The 26,059-nt window shown below is 40.9% G+C and overlaps 1 protein-coding gene across 1 annotated transcript in view; it reads right to left on the reverse strand.

Moving 5' to 3' along the window:
- The window catches only part of LOC114663779 (sodium/hydrogen exchanger 3-like), a 72,457-nt gene extending 52,924 nt beyond the window's left edge, over window positions 1-19,533 (reverse strand). Inside the window, 1 exon segment of the mRNA XM_028817703.2 lies at window positions 19,287-19,533. Within this exon segment, the coding sequence (XP_028673536.2) occupies window positions 19,287-19,533 (247 nt within the window).
- Window positions 19,534-26,059: the final 6,526 nt, after the last annotated feature.

Here is a 26,059-nt window from a genome sequence, read left to right on the forward strand (position 1 = left end):
GTTGCATAGCTAATAGTTGAGTTGTCCCAACATCTCCTCACCATTCTTCTTAAAGGCTGTCGAGGTTTCTGCTTCAACTACAACTTCAACAAGCGGGTTTGCTTAAACTTGGTGACTCAACATCTGCCCACTGTGAGTAGAGACTGGCAGCCAGCCCAGGGTTGTGCTCAGCGCTGCCACATTAGGAACCGATTCCCAGAGACCTTAAAGTGGATAAGCAGGTTAGGAAAAGGGTGGATGTGTTCCGGTAACATTTGCACGTTTCTGTTTGCCATGACTGGGACCCGTGCTGAGCTCACAGTAAGTGCCTAGCAGAACAACGACCTTGAGTGACTTAACACCCACACCCAGACTAACTGGATTACCAGGCAGTACACATACACAATAGCTTTTCAGGAACACTTGTCTGTACTGATTAACGTGAGCAGGATATTACCTTTCAGTTTACAGAGGTCATTGTTTTATAATTGAGAGCCCTTAATTGTTCTTAACAATCTGTAGCCAAGTAATTGAATGGACAATTAGCATATCTGGCCAGCGTTTGGTTCCATCCAGTTTCGTTGAGCCACGTTCTGTATGTCTAGAGCACAATTCCAATTTAAATGCAAACAAGACTATTACCAGTTAAAACAATCAGATTAGGGTCATTAGGCTTCTTCTTACAAGAGGCAGAACACAGAAATGGAATCTGTACAACAATTTAAAAAGCAATTCATTACTTAAATGCCTGCCGTGCTTATTACTGTGTTCTTACTGAGTCAATTTAGCCTTTAAATGTTAATTGTGTGTGCTGAATTTTTAGCAAAGGTTGAGTTCAAACCACACATGGTTCATTCTGCACCCCTCAAATAGCATGTCGGCTCCAGATGTTTGGAACTGTGACTGTGCTACCAAATGAAGTGACTGATTACTTGAAGAACGTAAGAAACTTGACAAATGTTGAGGAGACCGTGCAGTCATCATGCTCATTCATTTAGCTAATAGCTAAGCTGTCCCATCAGGGCCCTTGGAACCAATCTGAACCGATTTTAACAAAAGATTGCAACATCTTTTAAAATATAAGGCTCATTGAAGACTTGACATTGTAACTAGGGCTCAATTAATACTTCACCTTTTCATTTCACAGATGAGCAGAATAAGATCATGGAGTTTGATCAAAACGTTATACCTCTGAATCACTGCCCGTAGGAATGAAAATATCAAAACAGAGACATCCTTAATATCTCGTTGGTTTCTCCACAACAACAATGAGATCAGAAAGAAATAAAATGGAGACGGTGTCTTTTGTCTCCCTCTTCTCAGATTTTTCTCCCGAGGGAAAAAATAATCACCAGGACCTCCTGTTGCGTTTCAGCGGAGATTACAGCAAAAACACACAACGGGCTCAGATCTTCCAAACAGAATCTTGACTTTTTTTTTTTTTTTTTTTGCAATTTGAATGTATTTGCATTGTGTGCTAAGAAATATAAAGTGAAATGTATAGACGGCAGTAATACAACACCAAGGGGAAATTCACATACTCCAGCAGCAGCATACTGATAAAAAACAATATTAAATTAAAGAGTGATAACAATGCAGGTATAACAGACAATAACTTTGTATAATGTTAACGTTTTCTCCCCCGGGTGAAACTGAAGAGTCGCATAGTGTGGGGGAGGAACGATCTCCTCAGTCTGTCAGTGGAGCAGGACGGTGACAGCAGTCTGTCGCTGAAGCTGCTTCTCTGTCTGGAGATGATCCTGTTCAGTGGATGCAGTGGATTCTCCATGATTGACAGGAGCCTGCTCAGCGCCCATCTCTCTGCCACAGATGTCAAACTGTCCAGCTCCGTGCATACAATAGAGCCTGCCTTCCTCACCAGTTTGTCCAGGCGTGAGGCGTCCTTCTTCTTTATGCTACCTCCTCAGCACACCACCGCGTAGAAGAGGGCGCTCGCCACAACCGTCTGATAGAACATCTGCAGCATCTTATTGCAGATGTTGAAAGATGCCAGCCTTCTAAGGAAGTTAGATCATCATTCTGGTAAAAAAAGGCAAGCAGTGTGGCATAGTGGGTAAGACTTTGGGCTTCAAACCCTGAGGTTGAGGGGTCAGATCCCACTGCTGACACCAGAAGCAAGTCACTTCACCTGCCTGTGCTCCAATTAGCAAAACACATGTAATTAATTGACTTTTTTTATCTTGCAATATGAAAGTATTTGCATTGTGTGCTAAGTAATATAAAGTGAAATGTATAGGCGGCAATAATACAACACTTTACTATGATTATTATAGTCCTCACTTTTGAATAATACTATTAGTTGCTTTAATTTATATTGCTGTGCTCCAGTTAGATCATCATTCTTGTAAAAGGGCAAGGAGTGTGGCATAGTGGGTAAGACTTTGGGCTTCAAGCCCTGAAATTGTGGAATCAAATCCCACTTCTGACACCACAAGCAAGTCACTTCACCTGCCTCTGCTCAACTTAGCTAAACACACGTAACTAATTGACTTTTTTTTATCTTGCAATATGAAAGTATTTGCATTGTGCGCTAAGTAATATAAAGTGAAATGTATAGACGGCAGTAATAAAACACTTTACTATAATTATTGTAGTCCTCACTTCTGAATAATACTATTAGTTGCTCTAATTTATATTGCTGCGCTCCAGTTAGATCAGTGGTTCTCAATCTGTGGGGTGGGCCCCCCTAGGGGGGCACGAAGTAACAAAAAGAGGGGTGTGAAGATGTGAAAAAAAGAAAACAAGAATCAAAAATATGAAAAATACATCTATTAAAACCAAAACAAATTAACTTAAACTACATTCTGATACTAGAAAAATAAATATAGAGTTAGATAAATGTCGATAAAAGTTAAGTAGGTATAATAAAATATGCATCTATGATATATCATTAATTAAAAAAGAACACATTGGTATTAGTGAGCTCCTTTCAAAAAAACATTAGCGGGGTGCGCGATTAAAACTGTTATGAAAACTTAAAGGTTGAGAAACGTTGAGTTAGATCATCATCAGTGTGGCATAGCACAAGCTTCACAACTTCGTCTGTCTGTATACTTGGATATGGTTGAGATGACAATAAAGTTTGCTTTGACTTTGACGTTGATAGTGGGTAAGATTTGGGGCTTTAAAACTCAAATTGTGGGATCAAATCCCACTGCTGACACCACAAGCAAGTCACTTCACCAGCCTGTGCTCCAATTAGCCAAAGAAATGTAACCAATCATATCTCAAGGATAAGGGCATCACTCCAATATAAAATAGGAAGTCCACAAAGAGATCTCCCAAAATTGAACCTGCTTTTTCAAACCAAATTCTCCATTTTGACTCCTTATGTAGCAGGGCCACATAGAGGGGTTTTATTTGTATGTACGTACTGTATGTCCTGTTGCGTGATTGTTTTATGTGAATTAAACCACTGATGGCACCGATTCCTGTTTGTAAATTGGGGTCGGTGCCTTTAAACAGGTTTGCACTGATGCCGAGGGGCTTGTGGGATTTGTAGTTTGTGGTTTGTATGCACTGTGCCAATAAAATAGGAAGAAAAGGATGTGGCGGGACATTCCGATTGTGCCATTTTCCAAGCAACCTCATCATCAGCATCTCCTTTCATTAACTGGGCATGAAAGAAGAAGGATGGTGCTCAGCCACCAGATTTAGGGATGATGGTGGGTTCCTTATCCTCCCAATCCAGTCCACCAATGTTCTTCGAGAAGAGGTGCGCCTCCGAAGACCGTTCTTCTGGACTTTGGTGGTAGGACAGTATTTCACCATCCCAGTTCCGAGAAGCAGTTTATTAAAAGGGCTCAATCCGAACTTCTTTCCATCCTTTATCCATAGTTTATGTTTCCATAACCACTTCCATCATTCACAGTGAGGACTTTTTGCAGGACTGTAAATATCGTTATGGTGGGGGGGGGGGGGTGTTTGTGGTGTTTGTTAAGTACTTTTCTCATTATTTTGCTTTACCGTGTTTGTAAGTACTTATTCTAGTAGATAAAGAATATTTACTGTATATATTTGTGTGTTGGGTGTTGTTAATATTCGGGTGGCAGGGTGGAAATACGGAAGGCTTAGATGTTGGCCTGATTCTATCTGTCCCTAATTTTAAAATCGTAACAGCTTCTTGCTACGTAAATCTGGTAGCAACCTCTGTGCTTGCTAGAAGTCGAGGGGGTGCGCTACGCTTTTATGTCAGTTGTGTGTCTTTTTTGTCTAAAGCTATTTCTCCAATGGAATGTCAGGAGAAACATCTGTGACAAAGTTGATTCTTAAATGAAACATAAATGAGAAGCTCTTTTAAGTGTTGTGGGCCATCAGAGATCAGCCTTTGTGAAGTACAAATTCTCCTGTGGATGGGTGTCTACAAGCCAGTTACCCAGGCTGTCCTTCAATTCTAATTAAAAAAAAACATTTATAATAAATACTGATTTGGTAAACAATTCTATGAAATACTGATTATGTAATTTGTCTGGGAAAAGACCTCCACCTAATAATTACAGAAGATCATCTTCTATTTGAAGACCCCCAAGGGTCATGCGAAAAGGCAATTTCTTCTTGGGTATTACTGTAGCATAGCAAATCAAATTAAAAATTTCTGTAGAATATATGATAATAGGGCGGCACGGTGGCACAGTGGGTAGCGCTGCTGCCTCGCAGTTAGTAGACTTGGGTTCGCTTCCCAGGTCCTCCCTGCGTAGAGTTTGCATGTTCTCACCGTGTCTGCGTGGGTTTCATCTGGGTGCTCCGGTTTCCTCCCACAGTCCTCAGACATGCAGGTTATGTGGATTGGTGATTCTAAATTGTCCCTAGTGCGTGCTTGGTGTGTTTGTGTGTGTCCTGCGGTGGGTTGGCACCCTGCCCGGGATTGGTTCCTGCCTTGTGCCATGTGTTGGCTGGGATTGGCTCCAGCAGACCCCCGTGACCCTGTGTTCGGATTCAGTGGGTTGGAAAATGGATGGATGGATATATGATAATACTGACCATGAAAATCAACTGGGAAAAGGCATCAAACTACTTTAATAATAATAATAATAATAATAATAATGTCAACAACAGAAGGTCATGTATTTCTGAAAAGTATATAGGGCTTGCCATGCAGCAGTAACAGACACTGATGGGCAGGCGGGCGGTGTGGCGCAGTGGTTAAGGCTTTGGACTTCTAACCCTGAACCTGCCAGTGACACAGTGTGACCACAAAGCCTGTCACCTCAGCTGCCTGTGATGTAACTGGAAAAACAAAAAGAAATGGAACCAATTGTATCTGAAATGTTGTAAGGCACCTTGGAGAAAGGCATCGGCCAATTAAGTAAAAGTAAATGGAAATGACATATTTAAGTATCTTCTAAACAGATTAGTGGAACTTAAGCATGGGAAAGGTGCTATATAAATAAAATATTATTATTATTATTAGGGCGGCATGGTGGCGCAGTGGGTAGCGCTGCTGCCTCGCAGTTGGGGGACCTGGGTTCGCTTCCCGGGTCCACCCTGCGTGGAGTTTGCATGTTCTCCCCGTGTCTGCGTGGGTTTCCTCCGGGCGCTCCGGTTTCCTCCCACAGTCCAAAGACATGCAGGTTAGGTGGATTGGCGATTTTAAATTGGCCCTAGAGTGTGTCCTGCGGTGGGTTGGCACCCTGCCCGGGATTGGTTCCTGCCTTGTGCCCTGTGTTGGCTGGGATTGGCTCCAGCAGACCCCTGTGTTCAGATTCGGCGGGTTGGAAAATGGATGGATGGACTATTGTTATTATTATCTCTCTATTATAATAAAAAAATCCTGGGACGAGATGAGACTTTTTAGCCTGGGACGAGACGTGACTTTTTCATAGAGATACTTTCAAGTCCCGCGAGATGAGGCTTTGTGCTAAGAAATTTAACCACGCCCGGGGCCGGAAATAAAAGACAAAGAGTAGATGGCAAAGTAGAATGTCGTGAAGAATTCAAAAACGTTGGCGCGATAAACAAGCAGAGCAGGTTCGAGATAATGAACGTACTAAAATTCGAAAGTCTCAAATAAATGATAGTAAAGATCGCATTAGCGCAAACAAACGGAAATTATTACTTGGTGAAATAATAAACAGCAAAAAGAGATTGAATATATTGTTCGGATTTAAACTTTAAGTCGGAGACTTGTAGATCGTCTAATTCATGTTGCCATCAGGGAAAAATAGTGTTTCTTCCCAATGAAGAGGTGTATCCACGAGAATTAAAAGATTTGTTGTTTGGTGAAAGTGAAATCCACATAGGAGAGCGGCAGAGACATGAAGGGTGTGGCGTGTAGCGCAGACTGGGGTGGGGGGGTTAGCAGGGAAAGCTCGCTATTTATTATTATTATTAACTTAACTCAAATTTCTCCTGATAAGTGAAAACTAACTTAAAAAGACTTACAATCCTCCAAACCTTTTAGTACCAGGCTCAGGAGTGTAAGGCAGTAAAACGTTCATTGCAGCGTCCCACACTCCCACTGGCCCCAGTTTGGACTTGTCAATTAACTTAACCTACATGGCCTCGACAATTTGGGAAGAAAGACCTGAAATCATTAAAAGAAACTCCACTCACACAAGAGCTGAATGCAGAGTGGAAACTGAAGGATAAGTGAGAAGTCAGTCAGTCATGTTGTAACCCGTTTGGTCCAGAACAGGGTCGTATGGGGTGCTGGAGCCTTTCCCAGCTGGCATAGGGTGGAAGGCAGAAGCAATCTCTGGACAGGGAGCCAGTCCATCACAGGACAAATACCCCCCACCAACCAGGGCCGGATTTATATGAAAAGAGGCCCTAGGCTATTCCACTTTTGAGGCCCTTTCACCTTCCATTTTTAAGTTTGTAAATTACATGAGAGATAATAAAATACGTAATACGCATTGATCTTAACCAATACATTTTTATGTTTGTTTATTAGTCATATGCGTAGAATTTCTCCTTATTTTCGGTTCAGTGTTTTAGTGTTCATTGTTTTTAGAATAGTGTAATTTTAATTTTGATAACAATTTGAATGTAGGCCCCTCTTGATCTTGAGGCCCTAGGCTGAAGCCTAGTTAGCCTATAGGAAAATCCGGCCCTGCCACCAACACACACACACACACACACACAATTCAGTATCACCAGTTTACCTAACCTGCATGTCTTTGGACTGTGGGAGGAAATTGGCAGACACACAGGGAGAACATGCAGACTCCACGCAGGGAAGACCCAGAACACAAACGCTGGTCTCCTTACTGCGAGGCAGCAGCTCTACCACTATGCCACAGTGCCCCCATTAGTGAGAAAAATTCCCCAAAATTAAAAGTTTGTCAGGTTTTGAAATTTTAAAGAGTAGTAGAATGGTGTAGTGTGCTGAGTTTGAATGCTGCCCACTGTTCTGCCAGTGTGGAGTTTCCGTGTTCTCCCAGTGCTTATGTGGAGTTTAATGGCACTTTACTGGGTTGTGTGGCTTGTTGTATACTCATAAAATAAAGGTACTGAATGCTGTTCTCCATACTGTGAGACAGCAGCTCTACCACTAGGCCACCATGCCCCCATAAGTGAGAAGTATTCCTGATAATAAAAATGTATTCAGATTTTGAAATTTTAAAGAGTAGTAGAATGGTGTGGTGGTTTCACTCCAGAGTGCTGGGCTTCAATGCTCTTCTGCCAGTGTGGAGTTTCCGTGTTCTCCCAGTGCTTATGTGGGGTTTCCTCCTAGCACTGCAGTATTGCTCCTGTATGGGAATGACACGGGTTTTAGGTTGAGGCAACTCTGTTCTGTGTCCCCCTCCATTATCTGTCTTCTTTCCACAGTGTGTCTAGAAGGGGCTCCGTCATCTCCTTCTACTTTAATGGGGAAGCTGAGCTCTACAAATCCAGTCGAATCCTTGCTGCTCTTACATGGGCTACCTGCATACTTATTATATCCAAATTTGCCACTGGAAAATTAAACGTGAAATATTTATCTTACGCCTTGAGCAAATGGAAAAAAAAAATAACCTTAAAAGAGTCATATGGACGCATGCCAACACCTCACAGTGGGTCCAAGTAGGGCCACAGTGAAAAGCCTGACACCATGCAGCTTTGACTTTCAGAACTTGGTTTTTTTTCCCACAAGTGACCAGTCTTCTGTTCATATGTTTTCTATTTATATTCATCCAAAGGTATGCTGGGCTAAATTGCCACAAAACTACACTAGTAGTCCCTCTTTTATACAGAGCTGTGTTAAAGTATGTCTTCCCACAGCATGCAGCCTTTAAAATGAAGGTGCCAGAGCAGTTCTTCTGAGCGATGCCATAGGGGAGACATTTGTGGTCCCAAAAGACCCATCCACATGAAGGTTCCAGAAAGAACCATTTATTTATTTAGATCCATAACAGGCTCCATAGAGTAAATAACCATGAAGAGATGGTGACAGATTTGTGAAACACCAATGGCTCCTCATTTTAAAAGGACAGTCACTGCATAGAATAGTGCAGGCCAAGTTTTAGATCTTCTTACATTAAACATTTCAGTATTTTTTTCATATTAGGAAGCTTTTCCGAGCCAATAGAACCAACTTTATATGCAAAGAAGCAATCCCAGAATTAAAGAGTTCTTAGTCAAGCAATAGTTCTATGAAGAACCACACAGCCTGGTAAAGAACCAAACATGGCCATTAAAAGAACCACACTGTAAAAAATGTCAGTAAATTTAACGGTAAAAATACTGTAAATGGTGAAAGTAAAATACCTTTTCTGGAAAAAAAGGAAAGTTACTTTATGTTCTGCTGAAAATTACCTTTGTATCTTAAACAATAAATTTCATTATTTTTTACAGCCAAGTTCTGTAAAATCGATATTTTTCTACCTTCAAAATATGCTACATACCATTTACTGGTACATTACAATTACACTGAAAAAATCTGTTAATTTTACAGTGTAAAACTGTTAAATGGCGAAGGTAAACAACCGTAAAATATAAAACGGTAAAGCGCTGTTTCAGTAACGCCGAAGCTACGATATTTGCATAAGAACACGCCCTCTTTTACCATATTGGTCCTAGTGACCCGCATACCTTTGAACTTAAACCAAGTTAGCAGACTTATTGTTCCCTGCGTGCTGAAGGCTTTTTGAGGTTAGGGAAGATGATTTATGGTGGATTTTATTCGATAAGCTGGTACACCTGTAGGACACCATGCACCACAAAAGCAAACTTTACTTCCCCAGCAGACAATGTGCCGTAACTTCTTTAAACATTGAATTGTTTTCAATTTGCATAGTTAAATGGGACGTGTTTGTTATGGGTTATTGTTACTGTACTGATGCAAGTTACGTACAGAGGTTTGAGATTCATTGATTGGCATATTTATTACAGCACATGGACTTCTGGTTATGGTTAAAGATTCCCTTCAGTTGGTATGTGTTGTAATGAAAAAATGTTACTTACTACAAAATGATACCGTAGGCACTAAAAATATTGCCACCTTATTTATTACGGTAAAATTCTGGCAACCTAGCTGCCAGTTTTTATTGTAAAAATAATATTTTTATAGACCTAAAAATACTGTCACCTTTTTATTTTACGGTAAAATTCTGGCAACCTAGCTGCCAGTTTTTATTGTAAAAATAATATTTTTATAGACCTAAAAATACTGTCACCTTTGCTTTTATTGTAAAAATAATGTTTTTATAGACCTAAAAATACTGTCACCGTTATTTTTTTTACGGTAAAATTCTGGTAACCCAGTTGCCAGTACTTTTTACCGTAAATGTAACATTTATTTTTTTTTACAGTGCAGCATTGCAGGGCCGTCCACATGAAGGATCCAGAAAGAACTTTTATTTGTTAAGATCTGTAACAGTTTCCACAGATAACCATCACTCAATAATAACAGATTTGTCATCTGAACCAGTGGCTTCCTGCTAAAAAATAACACGGGCAAGGTTTGCGTTTTCTTCATCCGTCAGTAATCCTGCCAGCTTTCTACATATTCAAGAGTTCTGTTTTGTAAACACATTAGGAATCTTTCCAAAGCTTAATTTGCCAATTTCACATGCAATTTTTTTCCCAAAAGTAAATGTCTCTTTGTCATGCAACTGGTCTAACGAGGAACCATAGAGCCCAGTGAAGTGCCATATCAGAAGCATCGCTTTGAACATCCATCCGTTATCCAACCCGCTATATCCTAACTACAGGGTCACGGGGGTCTGCTGGAGCCAATCCCAGCCAACACAGGGCGCAAGGCAGGAAACAAACCCCGGGCTGGGCGCCAGCCCACCGCAGTCGCTTTGAACACTGCAGGTCAAATTCTGTCTCTCTCTCTCAAAGACACACACAAACACTCAACACTCCTAAAGTGGTCACATCCTATTCAAGGGTGCGCCCACCATGTACATCCACTGAATACTCACTGTTCTAAACTTTCTACTGATGGGGCATTTCTAACATGTTTTGGCAGATTATTTATTTTTCGTGTTGCGGAATGGCTTGATCTGTTTCGATCTCACGGTGGATATAATCTGCTGTCCGGCCCCCATAGAGCCATTGTTGAACCCAGCACTCACTTCCTAGGGATGTGAGACAGGAAATCGCAGGACCCGTGAGAATACACACACACGCCGGCCATTCCACATTGATTGTGACAATGAGCTGAATGCGAACACCTCCGCCAGTCGCGAGGCCGCGATATCCATTTCACGAGCTCGCCTCGGCAAATTCAGGTTTGTGGGGTTAAAGTGAAGCGAGAGTCGACCCCGGACAGGAAATCTCTCTCTCACACACACACCTTTGAATAACGGCCTTAAACAGCCTGCGAATCACTTAAATAAATACATAAAATGAGTGATCGTCCCGTAATCGAAATTATTAAAGCGCCTCCGATTGCACGGGTAGAAAGTTTCAAACCTTCAGATAGATAGATAGATAGATAGATAGATAGATAGATAGATAGATAGATAGATAGATAGATAGATAGATAGATAGATAGATAGATAGATAGATACTTTATTAATCCCAATGGGAAATTCACAAGATGATTAGATAAGAAAGTCCCTGCAAGATTAAAGCAGTGCACAGCAGAAATAAGCCTTTGTTGTGTTAAATGTGATTTTTTTTTATTCGAAAGTTTCATTGCAATACATTTATTACAAATCATTAAACGAGCAGCAAGACTGCTTATTCCGATCCCCGTTTCATTTTCATCTAGGCAGCCGCGAAAGAGAAAGATTTCCTATCACATAATCTCTTAGAGATAGTTAGCAGGAACTCAACGGTAATAAATGTAATTGAGTGCAGTTTTAAAAGCCCCTAAACACGATTAGCCGTGCAAACCGTGAGATATTCAAGGCCGAGTAAACGAATGATACCAGTGAAGGAAAGTCGGCTTAAGTTAACAGCATTACCGTGACGCTTTTAGCTTAAGCGACACCGTAAGAGGGCAATTCACGAAAAAGAAAAGAAAAAGGAGCCACACCGCCCACTTCAATGAGCTCGTAGCTAAACTATACTGACACGAGAAGGGGTCAGAGCAATACGCGTGCTGTCACGGTTACGTTTTCACGGGTCAGTGTCACGCACGCACTGTGTCATTGTCGCAAACACTGGCTCGCGCTCCCAGGTGCCAATGTGGTTCTGCATTGACATTTCTTTCACAGTAAAATACTGTATTGAAGAACGTGTCGTGTTCTGTCATAAAACAGCAAAGTACAGTAAATTTGTATTTGGGCCGGTCCGCGTTGCATTGTGGGACATTTCCAGCTCACGTGTTTTCACACCGTTTCACTTCCATGTGTGGTAAGGTGACAAGTAAAAGGAAAATCCTGGCGAACGGGACACTGGTGGAAACTTGTTTAATATCGTACGAACATTACAACGCTTTCATTCACACAGAGAACAACGGACACAGAGAATGTGACCAAATCTTGAGGAGAAGGACGTTAGGGACCTTCAAAACTCAATTTGCTGGTTATTTGGGGGTGGGAGTGAATACGTTGTGAAAAAACGTAAAAATACATTATATTAATTGTGTATTTTCACAGTCAAAAAATAATATAATAAATGAAATAACGAATTAAATGGATAAATTAATGCACATAAACTTACATTTAAGCTGGGGTGTAGCTGTCAATATTAATTAATTGTTTCAACGAGACTATTCCTATGAATAATTGTACTGTAGTAAAGTCGCAATGGCACATTAAACTTAATTTGCATCAAGTTGGTATATTTGCATAAGGAACGCCCCCTTTGCAGCCGGGTTGTTAACTGCTGCTGATGTTCCCCTCACACTTGCACCGTGAGAAATAAAAACGTAAAGATGAGTAGCAAACTTATTTTTCTGTGTGCTGCAGTTTTTTTAACTTTATTTTGTGGTTACGGAAAATCAGTTTCCGTAATCATAAAATTTAAAAAAATAACTGCGGCATATATATGATACGAGGGACGTTCAAAATGCTTCCACACTTTTTTAAGTCTATTTATTAAGAATTTCAAAAACTAATGACACCGTCCTTCTACATAGTCACCTTCGTCTGCGATGCGATTATTCCAGCGTCGTATCAACTTTTTAATGCACAATTGCTACTCCTGCCGCCTTCACCGTTTCCAACGAAAATATACAAGTGCGGAACCTTTTTGAACGTCCCTCGTATATATATATATATATTATTGTGTGGTTGTGGAAGCTGATTTATGACATTTTTTTCAGTACACTGATGAATCTGCATACCATACATCACGAAAGCAACCTTTTCTTTTCCATCAGACTAAACACTGAAATTACATCATTATTTGCTTAGTTTAGATCTCGTCCCATGTATTCTTCTAATTTGTGTTTGGGAACTATGCTGCATGGTGATTCTGCACTTTAAACAAAGTTGATTGATTGATTAAAGGATAAAAGTGGTGGTCAGTACATCTAACAGGCAAATGGTTGAAGGCAGAATTGCTAGTCATTTCACAGGCAAGTTATTTTCACAACGTCTTTCACTAAAATTGCTCCTGTAAGTTTATGGTGAATAACTGGCTACTAAATTGCTGTACAATTACAGTTAAAATGTAAAAAAATCAGGAAATTACAGTAAATTGGAAATGGTTAATTACTGTAATTCAACAGCAGCATATCATATTAATTCTGTGGCTCAGTTGAGTGTGAAGTCACAGCATAGTATTAGATAGATAGATAGATAGATAGATAGATAGATAGATAGATAGATAGATAGATAGATAGATAGATAGATAGATAGAAAGATAATGAAAGGCACTATATAATAGATAGATAGATAGATAGATAGATAGATAGATAGATAGATAGATAGATAGATAGATAGATAGATAGATAGATAGATAGATAGATAGTGAAAGGCACTATATAATAGATAGATAGATAGATAGATAGATAGATAGATAGATAGATAGATAGATAGATAGATAGATAGATAGATAGATAGATAGATAGATGAAAAAGGCACTATATAATAGATAGATAGATAGATAGATAGATAGATAGATAGATAGATAGATAGATAGATAGATAGATAGATAGATAGATAGTGAAAGGCACTATATAATAGATAGATAGATAGATAGATAGATAGATAGATAGATAGATAGATAGATAGATAGATAGATAGATAGATAGATAGATAGATAGATAGTGAAAGGCACTATATAATAGATAGATAGATAGATAGATAGATAGATAGATAGATAGATAGATAGATAGATAGATAGATAGATAGATAGATAGATAGATAGATAGATAGATAGAGTGGTTATATGAAACAGAAAGCTTATCATTCCATTACTCATATACTGTACAACAGACACACACTAATACCATATACATTGCATATAATTACATAACAACAGTCATATTCAATCTATCTTTCCATGAGGTCACATGTACAGGGTACAGTGAAGTCCTATTGCCAAGTAATTTTTAATACTGCAGCAGCAGCATACTAATAAAAAAAACAAGATTAAATTAAAGAGTGATAAAAAAAATGCAGGTATTTTTTGTGGTAATATACCATAATAGGATACTGTAAAATACTGTGAAGGTAATGCAAATAATAATTTGTCATAACTTTACAGTCAATTTTTTTTACAGTGTGGAGAAGCCATTTTTGGGTTCCTCCCCCCCAAAAAATCTACATGAATAATTTGATTAGCTTCATAAAATGTTTCATAAATAGATGAAAACAGATTTGTAAATCACCAGTAGCTTCCTGATTTTTAAAATGATTCTTGGTGCTTACACTAACACCGACTAACCTCACGTTTCCTTGATCGGTTATAATCAAGGCATTCAAGATGTCTGTGTTGTCCACATATGACGGTCCTTTTCACTTTATTCATATGTGAAGAACTCTTCACAGAATGGAGCGGTTCTTTGTCAAGCAATACTTCTACACTCTTAAAATCCTTCATGGCATTTTATGGTTCTTTACAGGGTTCCTGGTAGCTCCATTGCTTGATCAAGTGCTGTGCATGTGAGTTGGGTTCTTTGCATATGAAGTTGTTTTTTTTGTGCTTTGAAAAACTTCCTAATGTAAGAAAAAAACCTGAAAGCTTTACTGGATGTAGAAAATCTGGACTTGGCCTGCGTTATTCTATGCAGTGACTGTCCTTTTAAAATGAGGAGCCATTGGTGTTTCATAAATCTGTCACCATCTCTTCATGGTTATTTACTGTATGGAGCCTGTTATGGATCTAAATAAATAAATGGTTCTTTCTGGAACCTTCATGTGGATGGGTGTTTTGGGACCACAAATGTCTCCCCTATTGCATCACTCTGACAAACTGCTCTGCCACCTTCATTTTGAAGGCTGCATGCTGTGGAGAGACATACTTTAAACACAGCTCTGTTTAAAAGAGGGGCTACTGTTGTAGCTTTAGGGCAATTTACCTCAGCACGCTTTTGGATGAATATGAATAGAAAATATATGAAAAGAAGATTGGCCACTTGTGGGGAAAAAAAGTTCTTAAAGGTCAAAGCTGCATGGTGTCAGGCTTTTCACTGTGGCCCTACTTGGACCCACTGTGAGGTGTTGGCATGCGTCCATATGACTCTAAGATTTTTTTTCCATTTGCTCAAGGCGTAAGATAAATATTTTACATTTATTTTTCCAGCGACAAATTCAGAAATAATCAGCATGCAGGTAGCCCAAGTAAGAGCAACAAGAATTCGACTGGATTTGTAGAGCTCAGCTTCTTCTTTAAAGAAGAAAGGGATTACAGAGCCCCTTCTAGACACACTGTGGAAGGAAGACAAACATGGAGGGGGGCACAGAACAGAGTTGCCTCAACCTAAAACTTGTGTCATTCCCATACAGGAGCAGTACTGCGGTGCCAGGAGGAAACCCCACATAAGCACTGGGAGAACACGGAAACTCCACACAGGCAGAACAGTGGGCAGCATTCAAGCCCAGCACACTACACGATTCTACTACTCTTTAAAATTTCAAAACATGAATAAATTTTTATTATAAGGAATACTTCTCATTTACTGCGGTGGGCTGGTGCCCTGCCCGGGAATTGTTTCCTGCCTTGCTCTCTGTGTTGGCTGGGATTGGCTCCAGCAGACCCCCGTGACCCTGTAGTTAGGATATAGTGGTTTGGATAATGGATGGATGGATGGATGGACTTCTCATTTATGGGGTTAGGGTTAGGGTTAGGGTTAGCAATATAGTGGTAGAGCTGCTGCCTCGCAGTAAGGAGACTAGTGTTCGGCACCTTTATTTTATGAGTGTACAAGGAGCCACACAATCCAGTAAAGTGCTATTAAAACTATTATTTTTACGAATGTATTTGCGTAGAGGGTTGTGGAGCCCAACAGCCAAGGTAGGAGTGAACTCTGGGCATGACAGCCAATATGACACACTGCCAACTGGGTTACTTTGGAGAGACCATTTAAGCACAGCAGTCTCATAGATTTGCCAAACTGGGTTCAGTACCTACTTGGGTTAATGTCTGTGTCACCACTCGGTGAACATGCAGATTTTAAATGCTAGATGCATTATTTTCCCACATGCCAATCATAAGAGCGGGCACCCAATAATAATGAGAATTTTTTTCTGGAGGCTGGATGGGCGTTAGTTCCGACATTTGCCGCTATGTGCGTGTACTAGACTGCCCTCTGCATCATTTGGCCAAGTGGCGCCCCTGAAGTGCTCAAGCGATTGCGTGATGCAGTGTGGAGAAAACGAACCCGAATTGTGGTGATCGGGCGAGAGAGTGGCTTCTGCATCACGATGACGCTCACAGCATTGAGTGTGCGGCAGTTTCTCATGAAAAACGTGATGACAATGGTTTCCCACCTGACCCTAAACAACTCCCTAGACCTTGCATCCTGCGATTTTTTCTTATTTCCAAGAATGAAGAGGGACCTTAAATGAAAAGCATTTTCAGGGGGTCAAGAAGCAAACGACGGAGGCACTGAAGGCTGTCACTTTGCAAGGGTTTCAGAACAGCTTTGAACAAAGCGGTGGGACAAGTGTATTGCGTCTCAGGGATAGTACTTTGAGGGTGATTGCATTTTGGAAATGTTCTGAGAAATAGACAATTTTAAAAAAAATTCTCATTATTTTTGGGTCCCCCCTCATTCATGCACATTTCAAAGAATTTGCATTATTTGATTTTCCTGCATCTTGTCATGGACTCGTTTTCCTGTTTTGAATCCACCGCTGCTTCGACAGGCTGAGTCTTTTTTAATGACAAAGGTGGGTAGAGGCAGTGCCAGTGGTTATTTTGTGCCCTGGGCCAAGCTTATTAGTGTGCCAACCGACTGTTTGGTAGCTAACCTGTGCAGCTGGGACCCTAATTCACCTTAATGGTGGTGCCAGGATACAGGTACAGGATATGGGTGGAATTAATAAAGCCCAAACATGCTCATGTTTAGAATATTTGAGGAACACTGGGAGAACGTGCCAGCCCTCTACAGAAAGCAGCCTCGTCTTGTACCCAGGGGGCCTGGAGTTGTGTGGCAACAATACTAAGCAGAGAGTGCCATCAGGGCACTTCTGCAAAATACTCCGTGAATTAAAATTTAGTTTTAGCATCTTTATCTGTTCACAGCCTCAGACGTTTCCTGTACACTATGCTAATACTAAAGCACACATTTACAGACCTGAACATGCATTTCAAAGATTAGCATAGAAATGAATGTCTTAGGTTAAAATGTAAATAAATAAATGTGAACAAAAGTTTAACCAGTTTGCTGCAGTTTGCCAAGGGGCTTTGGAATGAGGCAGGGTAACTGGAAAGAAAAGTCATATTGTTTTAAATCGCTTGTACTGAAGCTACACAGGATCATTCTGTGAGCCAAGAGTATCTGAAGAGATTAAATGTCCTTTCCAGTTAGCCTGACTCTTTTCGAAACCCCCTGGGCAAATTATAATGAATAGGATTTTCTATTCCACCTACAATATACATACATATATAAGGTAAAGATTGACTTTAGGGACTTTCAAAACTCGACTTGATGTTTTTTGGAAGAAATAAGTGGACAGGACTGGCGAGCTTTGTTGGGCTGAATGGCCTGTTCTCATCTCGATTGTTCTAATGGTCTAATTGATTAAGTGATTGAATACAAAATGATAAATGTGCCCATGGAATAAACACCTCAAATCAATGCTAGAGAAGATCGTTTTTTAATAATAATAATAATAATAATAATAATAATAATAATAATAATGAATTAAAGTGAAGATTTAAGGTCAGGTTTTTAAGGCAGTTGTAAGACAACCATGATGTATGGAGCTGAGACACAGGCAGTGAAGGGAGCACAGCAGGAGAAGAAGTGAGATGTGGCAGAAATGTGATGGTTGAGATGGATGTGTGGAGTCACAAGAAAGGACAGAAAAAGAAATGAGACAATCAGAAGTGGCAGAGGATATCTAAGAAAGTACAGGAAAGAAGGTTGAAGTGGTATGGACATGTGATGAGGGGAGACAATGAATTTGTGGGTAAAGGAGTGATGGGAATGGAAGTCCAGGAGAAAAAGAAATCAGGGAGGCCAAAGTGGAGGTGAATGGACAAAGTAAAAGAAGATCTGAAGGAAGAGGGCCTGACTGGCGAGGAGGTGCGGGACAGAGCTGTGTAGAGAAGCCTAAGCAGGGACATTAACTCCACATGGAACTGAGAAAAGATGAAGAGGAATAACAATAATCCATCCAACCATCCATTTTCCAACCCGCTGAATCCGAACACAGGGTCACGGGGGTCTGCTGGAGCCAATCCCAGCCAACACAGGGCACAAGGCAGGAACCAATCCTGGGCAGGGTGCCAACCCACCGCAGGACACACACAAACACACCCACACACCAAGCACACACTAGGGCCAATTTAGAATCACCAATCCACCTAACCTGCATGTCTTTGGACTGTGGGAGGAAACTGCAGTGCCAGGAGGAAACCCACGCAGACACGGGGAGAACATGCAAACTCCACGCAGGGAGGACCTGGGAAGCAAACCCGGGTCTCCTAACTGTAAGGCAGCAGCGCTACCACTGCACCACCGTGCCACCCAATAACAATAATAATTATACATATTATTTATATAGCACCTTTTCCATGCTCAAAGCACTTCACGGAGATTCAGATCATATATAACATAACATATATAACATATTCTTGTTTTTTATAACATTGCATACAAATAATATTCACATTAAACACTAAATACAGATAAATGAAGAGAATAAAAGAGACAAATGCAAAATACGACATGAAAACCTTAAAGAAATAACATCATTTGTGATAGAAACACAAATCATATTTCACGTTGACTTCTTTCGTGGCCACTACTTCGGAACTGTTCCCAAAGCCATTATGATATAATACCAGGGTGGTCCAGATCTAATTATGCAATTATTGCATTGCATTAAAAGTTGCATAGTTAGATCTGGACCACCCTATACAAATAATATTGCATATAATAGACTAATAGGGAACCATACAAGTAAAGCATGTCAGTTGATTGAAAATGGAATTTGGATTCTTAAGACAATGATGACAAAAGTGCTCAAATTCAACATCAGAGACTCAGTATCACTGGTCATCTGAAACCACAGCAGGACTTGAGATTTCACAGTCGTGTTAAGAAATAGGAAATCCAGCAGATATAATCAGGCAGCGATTTCAAAGTGTATTTTATTTAAACTCGTATGACAAATATTAGAATAAACAGCTAAATATCTGATACAATAATTATACATTGTCCTGTATTGAACACTGTAAGGAAAACTTGATTAACAAAATATTTGACAGCACAGATTAAAACAGAAATCAATTTTAAAATATTTTCATATAAATGAAGGGCTTGGGTGGAATTAAATGATATTACATACCGATTTTGGCGAGGCTGGCCACCAGTATCCACACTGCAATGATGTACGGCGCTTCAACATGATGCCACTTGAAGCTGACGATCTGGAGGCCATCAGGGCTGTGTCCTTCACCGTGTCCCGAATCGTGAGAATTATGGCCACCTGAACTATCTGAGCCATGGCCATCTGGCTTACTTGAATCGCTGGCTCCTGCCAATGTAGCATTCAGAAGCACCACAAAGTACAGGATGCTGAGTGCCCGTTCCATCCTGCACGATATCTCAAAAGGCTTTGACTTTGGAGCTTTTGTCTCTCCACCTCAGATTTAGTTCAACTGTCTTCCAACTTATCCAAATTATCTCTGAATCAGTGCAAGCATTCCAGTTTTACCACTGGGTGTTGGTAAAGCTCAAATGTCTAACTAGCAGTTCAGCCTGAAGAGATGCTGCCAGGAGTCCCACTTAGACTCAGTGCGCTGCCTCTGTTTATACCTGCTGGTAGGTGCGGTGGGCGGGCACAGGCTGTGATTGACAGGCGGAGCACATGAGTGAAGTGCTCAGACCCCCTGGTCCTAGCAGACGCACCGGCTGATTAAAACACCCCTCTGTTTTCAATTGAATAGGGTTTTATAGACTCAAGACTTCAAATGCTGGCAAAGAACTAAAGTAAGAAACAATGGTAAAAGAAAATGTTTGTATATGGTTAACCTTTGAACAAATGTTCAAACACCGCTTCTTTTTTTTTTATCACCATGTTTATCTGTGTTTACATACATATAACACAATGCATTATTTTTTTGGCATTGTAATGTGCATTGGTTTGTAAATCAGTGACTTCTTTGGCAAAGAATATGAATCAATTTGTAACCAGTTTATAATCAATTTGTATTTTCTGATACTTTGAAGTATAAATCATAACATTTTTAAACCCAGGTATTCCCGACTCAGCGTCGCAGAGGCCTTTCCTGGCAGCACTGGGTGCAAGGCAGTAAACAGCACTGGGGTCCGCCACAAGACCCACTCACGCATGCTTTCACATTCATATTTACAGTAGTGGCCAAAAGTTTTGGCAGTGACACAAATGTGGTGTTTTGCAAATTTTGCAGCATCAGTTTTTGAGGTGGCAACTCACATTGTTACTTTCTCATATGCATAGTATAGAGAAAGTGTAGGAATCGTGAAAAAATTCACCTCGAGATGTTGAGGAATCTTGATATTTTAGACCAGGGGTCCTCAATCACAGTCCTGGAGGGCCGCAGTGGCTGCCGGTTTTTGCTCCAACCCAGTTGTTTAATAAGAAGCAGATGGACCCTTAGTGCTTATTTTAGTCTTAAACAGCTGGATTCTTGGTTTTTTAACTGCTCCTAATTAGCAATAACTGCAAATGACAAAAGAGACCAGCATTTCTCCATTTAGCTTGTTACTATTTACACCCGCGTGTATTTGTCATGCACTACTGAGTTTAATTAAATACTTGGAAGAAAGTGAAGAGAAAAAAGTGAAGGACTGAGAATTACTCCTCCATTTTAGCCTTCAAATCAAAGGGGAAGAAAATCTAGGAAATGAGAATAACCTGACATAGCAGAGTTAAAGCACCAACAAGCCATGAAATTAATTAAGCAACCGGGTTAGAACAAAAACCTGCAGCCACTGCGGCCCTCCAGGACTGTGATTGAGGACCCCTGTTTTAGACCACGGGTGTCAAACGTGGGCCACAGTGGCTGCAGGTTTTCATTCTGACCCTTTTCCTAATCAATGATCAGTTTTCAGTGCTAATTAACTCCCTTTCCTTTCATCTTAATAGCCCTGTTTTTAAGGATTCAGTCCTAAGGATTCAGTCCTCTGAATTGATTCTTTTCTTCATTAAATGGCAGCAAAACAGAAATGAGATGTGAAATGAGCCAACAGACGACCAGCTAAATTGGGGCTTCAAACTCCAACCAGTCTCTTAATGAGAAGCCAATTTGTGCTGGTAACTAACCCCGTTATTTAATTCCACATCTTGTTGCTGCTCTTATTCTGCCACAGGAGACATTTCCAGAACTGTTGATTTTCTGTTTTTTCTAAGAACACCATTAAAATGTTTTAGTGACCTGAGAGATCGACCTTACTGAGGCCTTCACCATTCTTTATTTTCAGATATTGTATGATGGGCACAGGTGAGCTGGTCATGTGACAACAACAAAGGGGTCTGAGTTACGTTAATTAAAATTAAGGCAAAAGCAAGCAAAAACTAGCCACTATTTAAGAAGATGGTTAGAATGAAAATCTGCAGCCACTGTGGCCCACCAGAACCGAAGTGTGACACCCCAGTTTTAGACCTTCCTGAGTCCGAAAATACCATTTTTTGAAATGATGTGTGTCTGTGTGTAAACTCTTAAAAGCTTTGCCTTCGGTCAGTGAGATTATGTACCCCTGCTTTATATCAAAAATAAGGAATCCTATCAACTTTTGGGCCACTTCTGACAACTGGAAGTGGACTTTTAACTAAATACTTTTTCGAATTTTCAAGTAAACTATTGTTATAATTACAGATAGATGATTCAAATTTTGTAGCTTCTTCTTCTTCTTTTGGCTGCTCCTGTTAGGGGTTGCCACAGTGGATCATCTTCTTCCATATCTTCCTGTCCTCGTCATCATGCTCTGTTACACCCATCACCTGCATGTCCTCTCTCACCACATCCATAAACCTTCTCTTAGGCCTTCCTCTTTTCCTCTTCCCTGGCAGCTCTATCCTTAGTACCCTTCTCCCAATATACCCAGCATCTCTCCTCTGGACATGTCCAAACCAACACGATCTCGCCTCTCTGACTTTGTCTCCCAACCATCCAACTTGAGCTGACCCTCTGATGTACTCATTTCTAATCCTGTCCATCCTCGTCACACCCAATGTAAATCTTACCATCTTTAACTCTGCCCACTTCCAGCTCTGTCTCCTGCTTTCTGGTCAGTGCCACCGTCTCCAACCCATATAACATAGCTGGTCTCACTACCGTCCTGTAGACCTTTCCTTTCACTCTTGCTGATGCCTGTCTGTCACAAATCACTCCTGACACTCTTCTCCACCCATTTCACCCTGCCTGCACTCTCTTCTTCACCTCTCTTCCACAATTCCCATTACTCTGTACTGTTGATCCCAAGTATCACCAACTCTACTCCCTGCATCCTCACCATTCCACTGACCTCCATCTCATTCACACACATGTATTCTCTCTTGTTCCTACTGACCTTCATTCCTCTCCTCTCTAGAGCAGATCTCCACCTCTCCAGGGTCTCTTCAACCTGCTCCCTACTATCACTACAGATCACAATGTCATCAGCAAACATCATAGTCCACAGGGACTCCTGTCATTCAAATTTTGTATAGATAGTTGTAGTACTAGGGTGTTGTACCGTGTTAGCCATTATGAATGTAGAGAAAAGCCAAGCAAAATGACACCTTTTATTGGCTAACTAAAAGATGTAATGATAACAAGCACACAGATATGAAATTGGAGAAAAATTTTTCAGCTGGAAGTAGAATTTTATTTAAACAACTGTCTGAATTTTTTGTATCATGGAAATATAAATGTGTACACCAGCGGTTCTCAAACTGTGGGGCGCGCCCCCCTACAAATGTGGTGTAATTTTTGCCATTCGTAGGGAAAATTTAAACTTGTAGCAGTGTATCAGCAGCAAAAAATATAGGAATAAATTTTATTAGGGTTTCAAAAAAACGTTAGGGGGGAGCGATTGAAACTGTTATGAAAACCCGGGTCACAAATACTTAAAGGTTGAGAAACGCTGAGCTAGGGAAAAAAAAAAAACTCTGTGGTGCCCAAGACCCCCCTTCGTGCCCTAAGCAGGGCCGGCAGCACCATTAAGGCGAATTAGGCATTCACCTAGGGTGCAGATCATAAAGTGGGGAAAACCCCAGCCACACGGGTTAGTTACCGAACAGTCCGCTGGTGCACTAATAAGCTTAGCCTAGAGTGTAAAATAACCTAGCACCAGCACTGGCCCTAAGCACATACTTATTTTGCTTAATGGTGTCATTGAGGACATTGAAGGGTTGGCATCCTGGCCAGGAAGGCTTTATCATGGACAGATGGAAAGAGACTGCCTGCTGAGGCCACATGCCCCCCCCAACATGATAAGTGGCAGGGTCCCACTGGTGGATCTCCCATATGCAGGGCTATTTATTTTGGAGTTGCACACTAGATCAGCAGCCTGGCTGGCGTTGCTTGATTGCCACCGGGATGAGCTGCCAACTGTCCTAGGGAAGTTCTAGAAGTGTTTCCTGGTGTCAATGTTGTCAAGGTCAAAAAGGAGCTGCTCCTGGAGTCAGGAGAGAAGGAGGACAATGTTCTCCGGGTAAGAGCGGAGGATAGACATGGAATCCTGATCGTGTTTACCAGCATCATAGGCCCCCAGGCAAAGTAATGAGCTGGAGCCCCTGTCGTGATAGCAAAACAGAAACATGCATAGGCATCAGAAACATCGTGCGCACCTATGCTCCTGGGGCCCCCGGCCAGTGCCCATATATTAAGATGACCCTGAATAACAGCCGCTTAAAGGTATTTACTTTGAATAAAATGTCTTTTGACCCCAGGACAGGAGTCAGAGTCATTGTGTCTGGGGCTTGGGTATCTGAGACACTCCCTACAGGCCATAATAGTTAATCCAGGGCTTCATCCAAGTGTACAAGTGAGAAACAAAGCTGTGCTACCCTCACAACAATGTCTTTCAGTGATCCTTGCCCACACCATTTTTTCACGTTAGCTTGAATAATATTGTTCTCCATTTTGAGAAGTGTTAAGTGATGGCACTCTTGATGAAAGCTGCAACGTCAAATATCGTAGACTGACAGGTGAATTCAGTCATTCAATCAACAATTCAAATTCGTAAATGGCAGGTAAAGCCCATGTGACCTTAAATGACTTTTCCAGAAATTTTCAGTCGTAGCCTTCATTTACAAAATCTTAGCCAGTCGGAGGCAGTCGGCGGTGTGACCTCTGCCTAATGTGATGAAAAAGTCAAACCTGTTTAATTTGCTCTTTGGTCGGAGGGGTGGGCTGTATATGCGGGAGAGCTGATAACCAATGAATGCTCTTCTGGAAGAACAATGTGTAGAATGTGGTGATGAGATATAAGGAACACACCTGTTTTGAACCTCATAACCACAAGAGAAGGTCATCTGTCTTTAACTTTGTCTTTATTGTGCTAAACAGAATGGAAATAATTCAGACGTGAGCTTCAGTAGGCTTTGCGCCCCTGGAACTAAGTTACCCAAACTCTACTATAACATTTCAGTAATTATTTACCGCTATGATGCTGACCCTTCTGATCTCAAAATAGATCAATATGATAGCAATTGACGAGAACAATTCACAATTAATTGCAAAATTATAGTATTTGAGGGTTCCTCTAGATTGCCTCTTTGTCTTGCACGATTTGGCTCAAAAACTAATCAGCACATCGTCATCTCATAACAGGCTTACGTTTCGAGTTTGGTGGTCTTCCGTCCAGTTGTTTTAGCTCTAGACCTAGTCCTTAACAAACTGTGACACGCAGACAGACACACACCCATCATCGAGAGATTGATGTTTTCGGTATCAGGGGACCCTAAAACATCGAGATCCATCGAAAAACATAGATCGAAATTTTTGATGAATCTAAAGTTTTCGCTCCTTCCCCAGGATGATACTGTAGGTTATGACAAGGGAGGGCGCAAAGCAAAAAGACAAATAGGGTCAAGACCGTGGCCGAACGCCCCACAGCTATAAAACCTTGGCACACAGCTGGTACAGCGCCAGCTCCACATCAGGAAGCATGGTGGCTGTAAAACATACAGAAGGAAGAAAAGCTAGTCTGTCTGATTTCTCACATTTTACATAGCATAACAGAATAGAACAACAGAATAAAGGGCAGGGGTTGCTGTTGAAATTACTGCAACCCTTCGTACAACACTGGCTCTGTCAGGCAGCGCGTTGTCATGAAAATGTACGAGCATGACTGTACTGGAAGATCAGAGCTCAGTGGTACAGTATGTGTGACATGGGCGACGATTTTCAGTCTTGTAATTGGTGCAGTGACAAGAACAGCAACTGTGGTCAACAAATATGGCAAGTGGCAGACCCACATGTTTGGCGCCCTGAAGCTTGAATTGTTATGTGGGCCCCTTCACATGAGGTCTGAGTAACCACTGTTATCTTCTTCAATGGGGTTGTTCCACGACAGATTAAAGTTGCTGCACTGGATTATCTCGTATGCCAACACCACAGATGTAATAAAAATTTCTATGCCTTATAGTTTTAAAGCTGCGGTGGGTTGGCACCCTGCCCGGGATTGGTTCCTGCCTTGTGCCCTGTGTTGGCTGGAATTGGCTCCAGCAGAACCCTGTGTTCGGATTCAGCGGGTTGGAAAATGGATGGATGGATGGATGGATAGTTTTAAAGTTATTGGGGGTATGAAAATTAAAATCTCTTTTGGGGCCCCTCTGGGATTAGGGGCCCTGAGGCTTAAGATCTTCATTAGTTTAATAGTACATGCACCCCTGAATCTAAAATATCCCACGACAAAAAGCTGCGTAATGTGACATCGGTTTAAGGCATGGCAGTAATGTGCTATGTTGAGCCTTTGTGACTTTGTGGAGCACTTTTTCAAAAAGCGACAGATTGAATAAACATCAATGTAATGATGAATATTGAAATTAAATCCCAACATACTGTGAGCAGTTGGGAGGCACTCCAGAGCTCCTAAACCCCAGACACAAATGACCCACCACAACTTCTGGGTAAAATAAACAAATATTTA

The sequence above is a fragment of the Erpetoichthys calabaricus genome, chromosome 13, assembly GCF_900747795.2.
Source record: "Erpetoichthys calabaricus chromosome 13, fErpCal1.3, whole genome shotgun sequence".
NCBI classification, from domain to species: domain Eukaryota; kingdom Metazoa; phylum Chordata; class Cladistia; order Polypteriformes; family Polypteridae; genus Erpetoichthys; species Erpetoichthys calabaricus.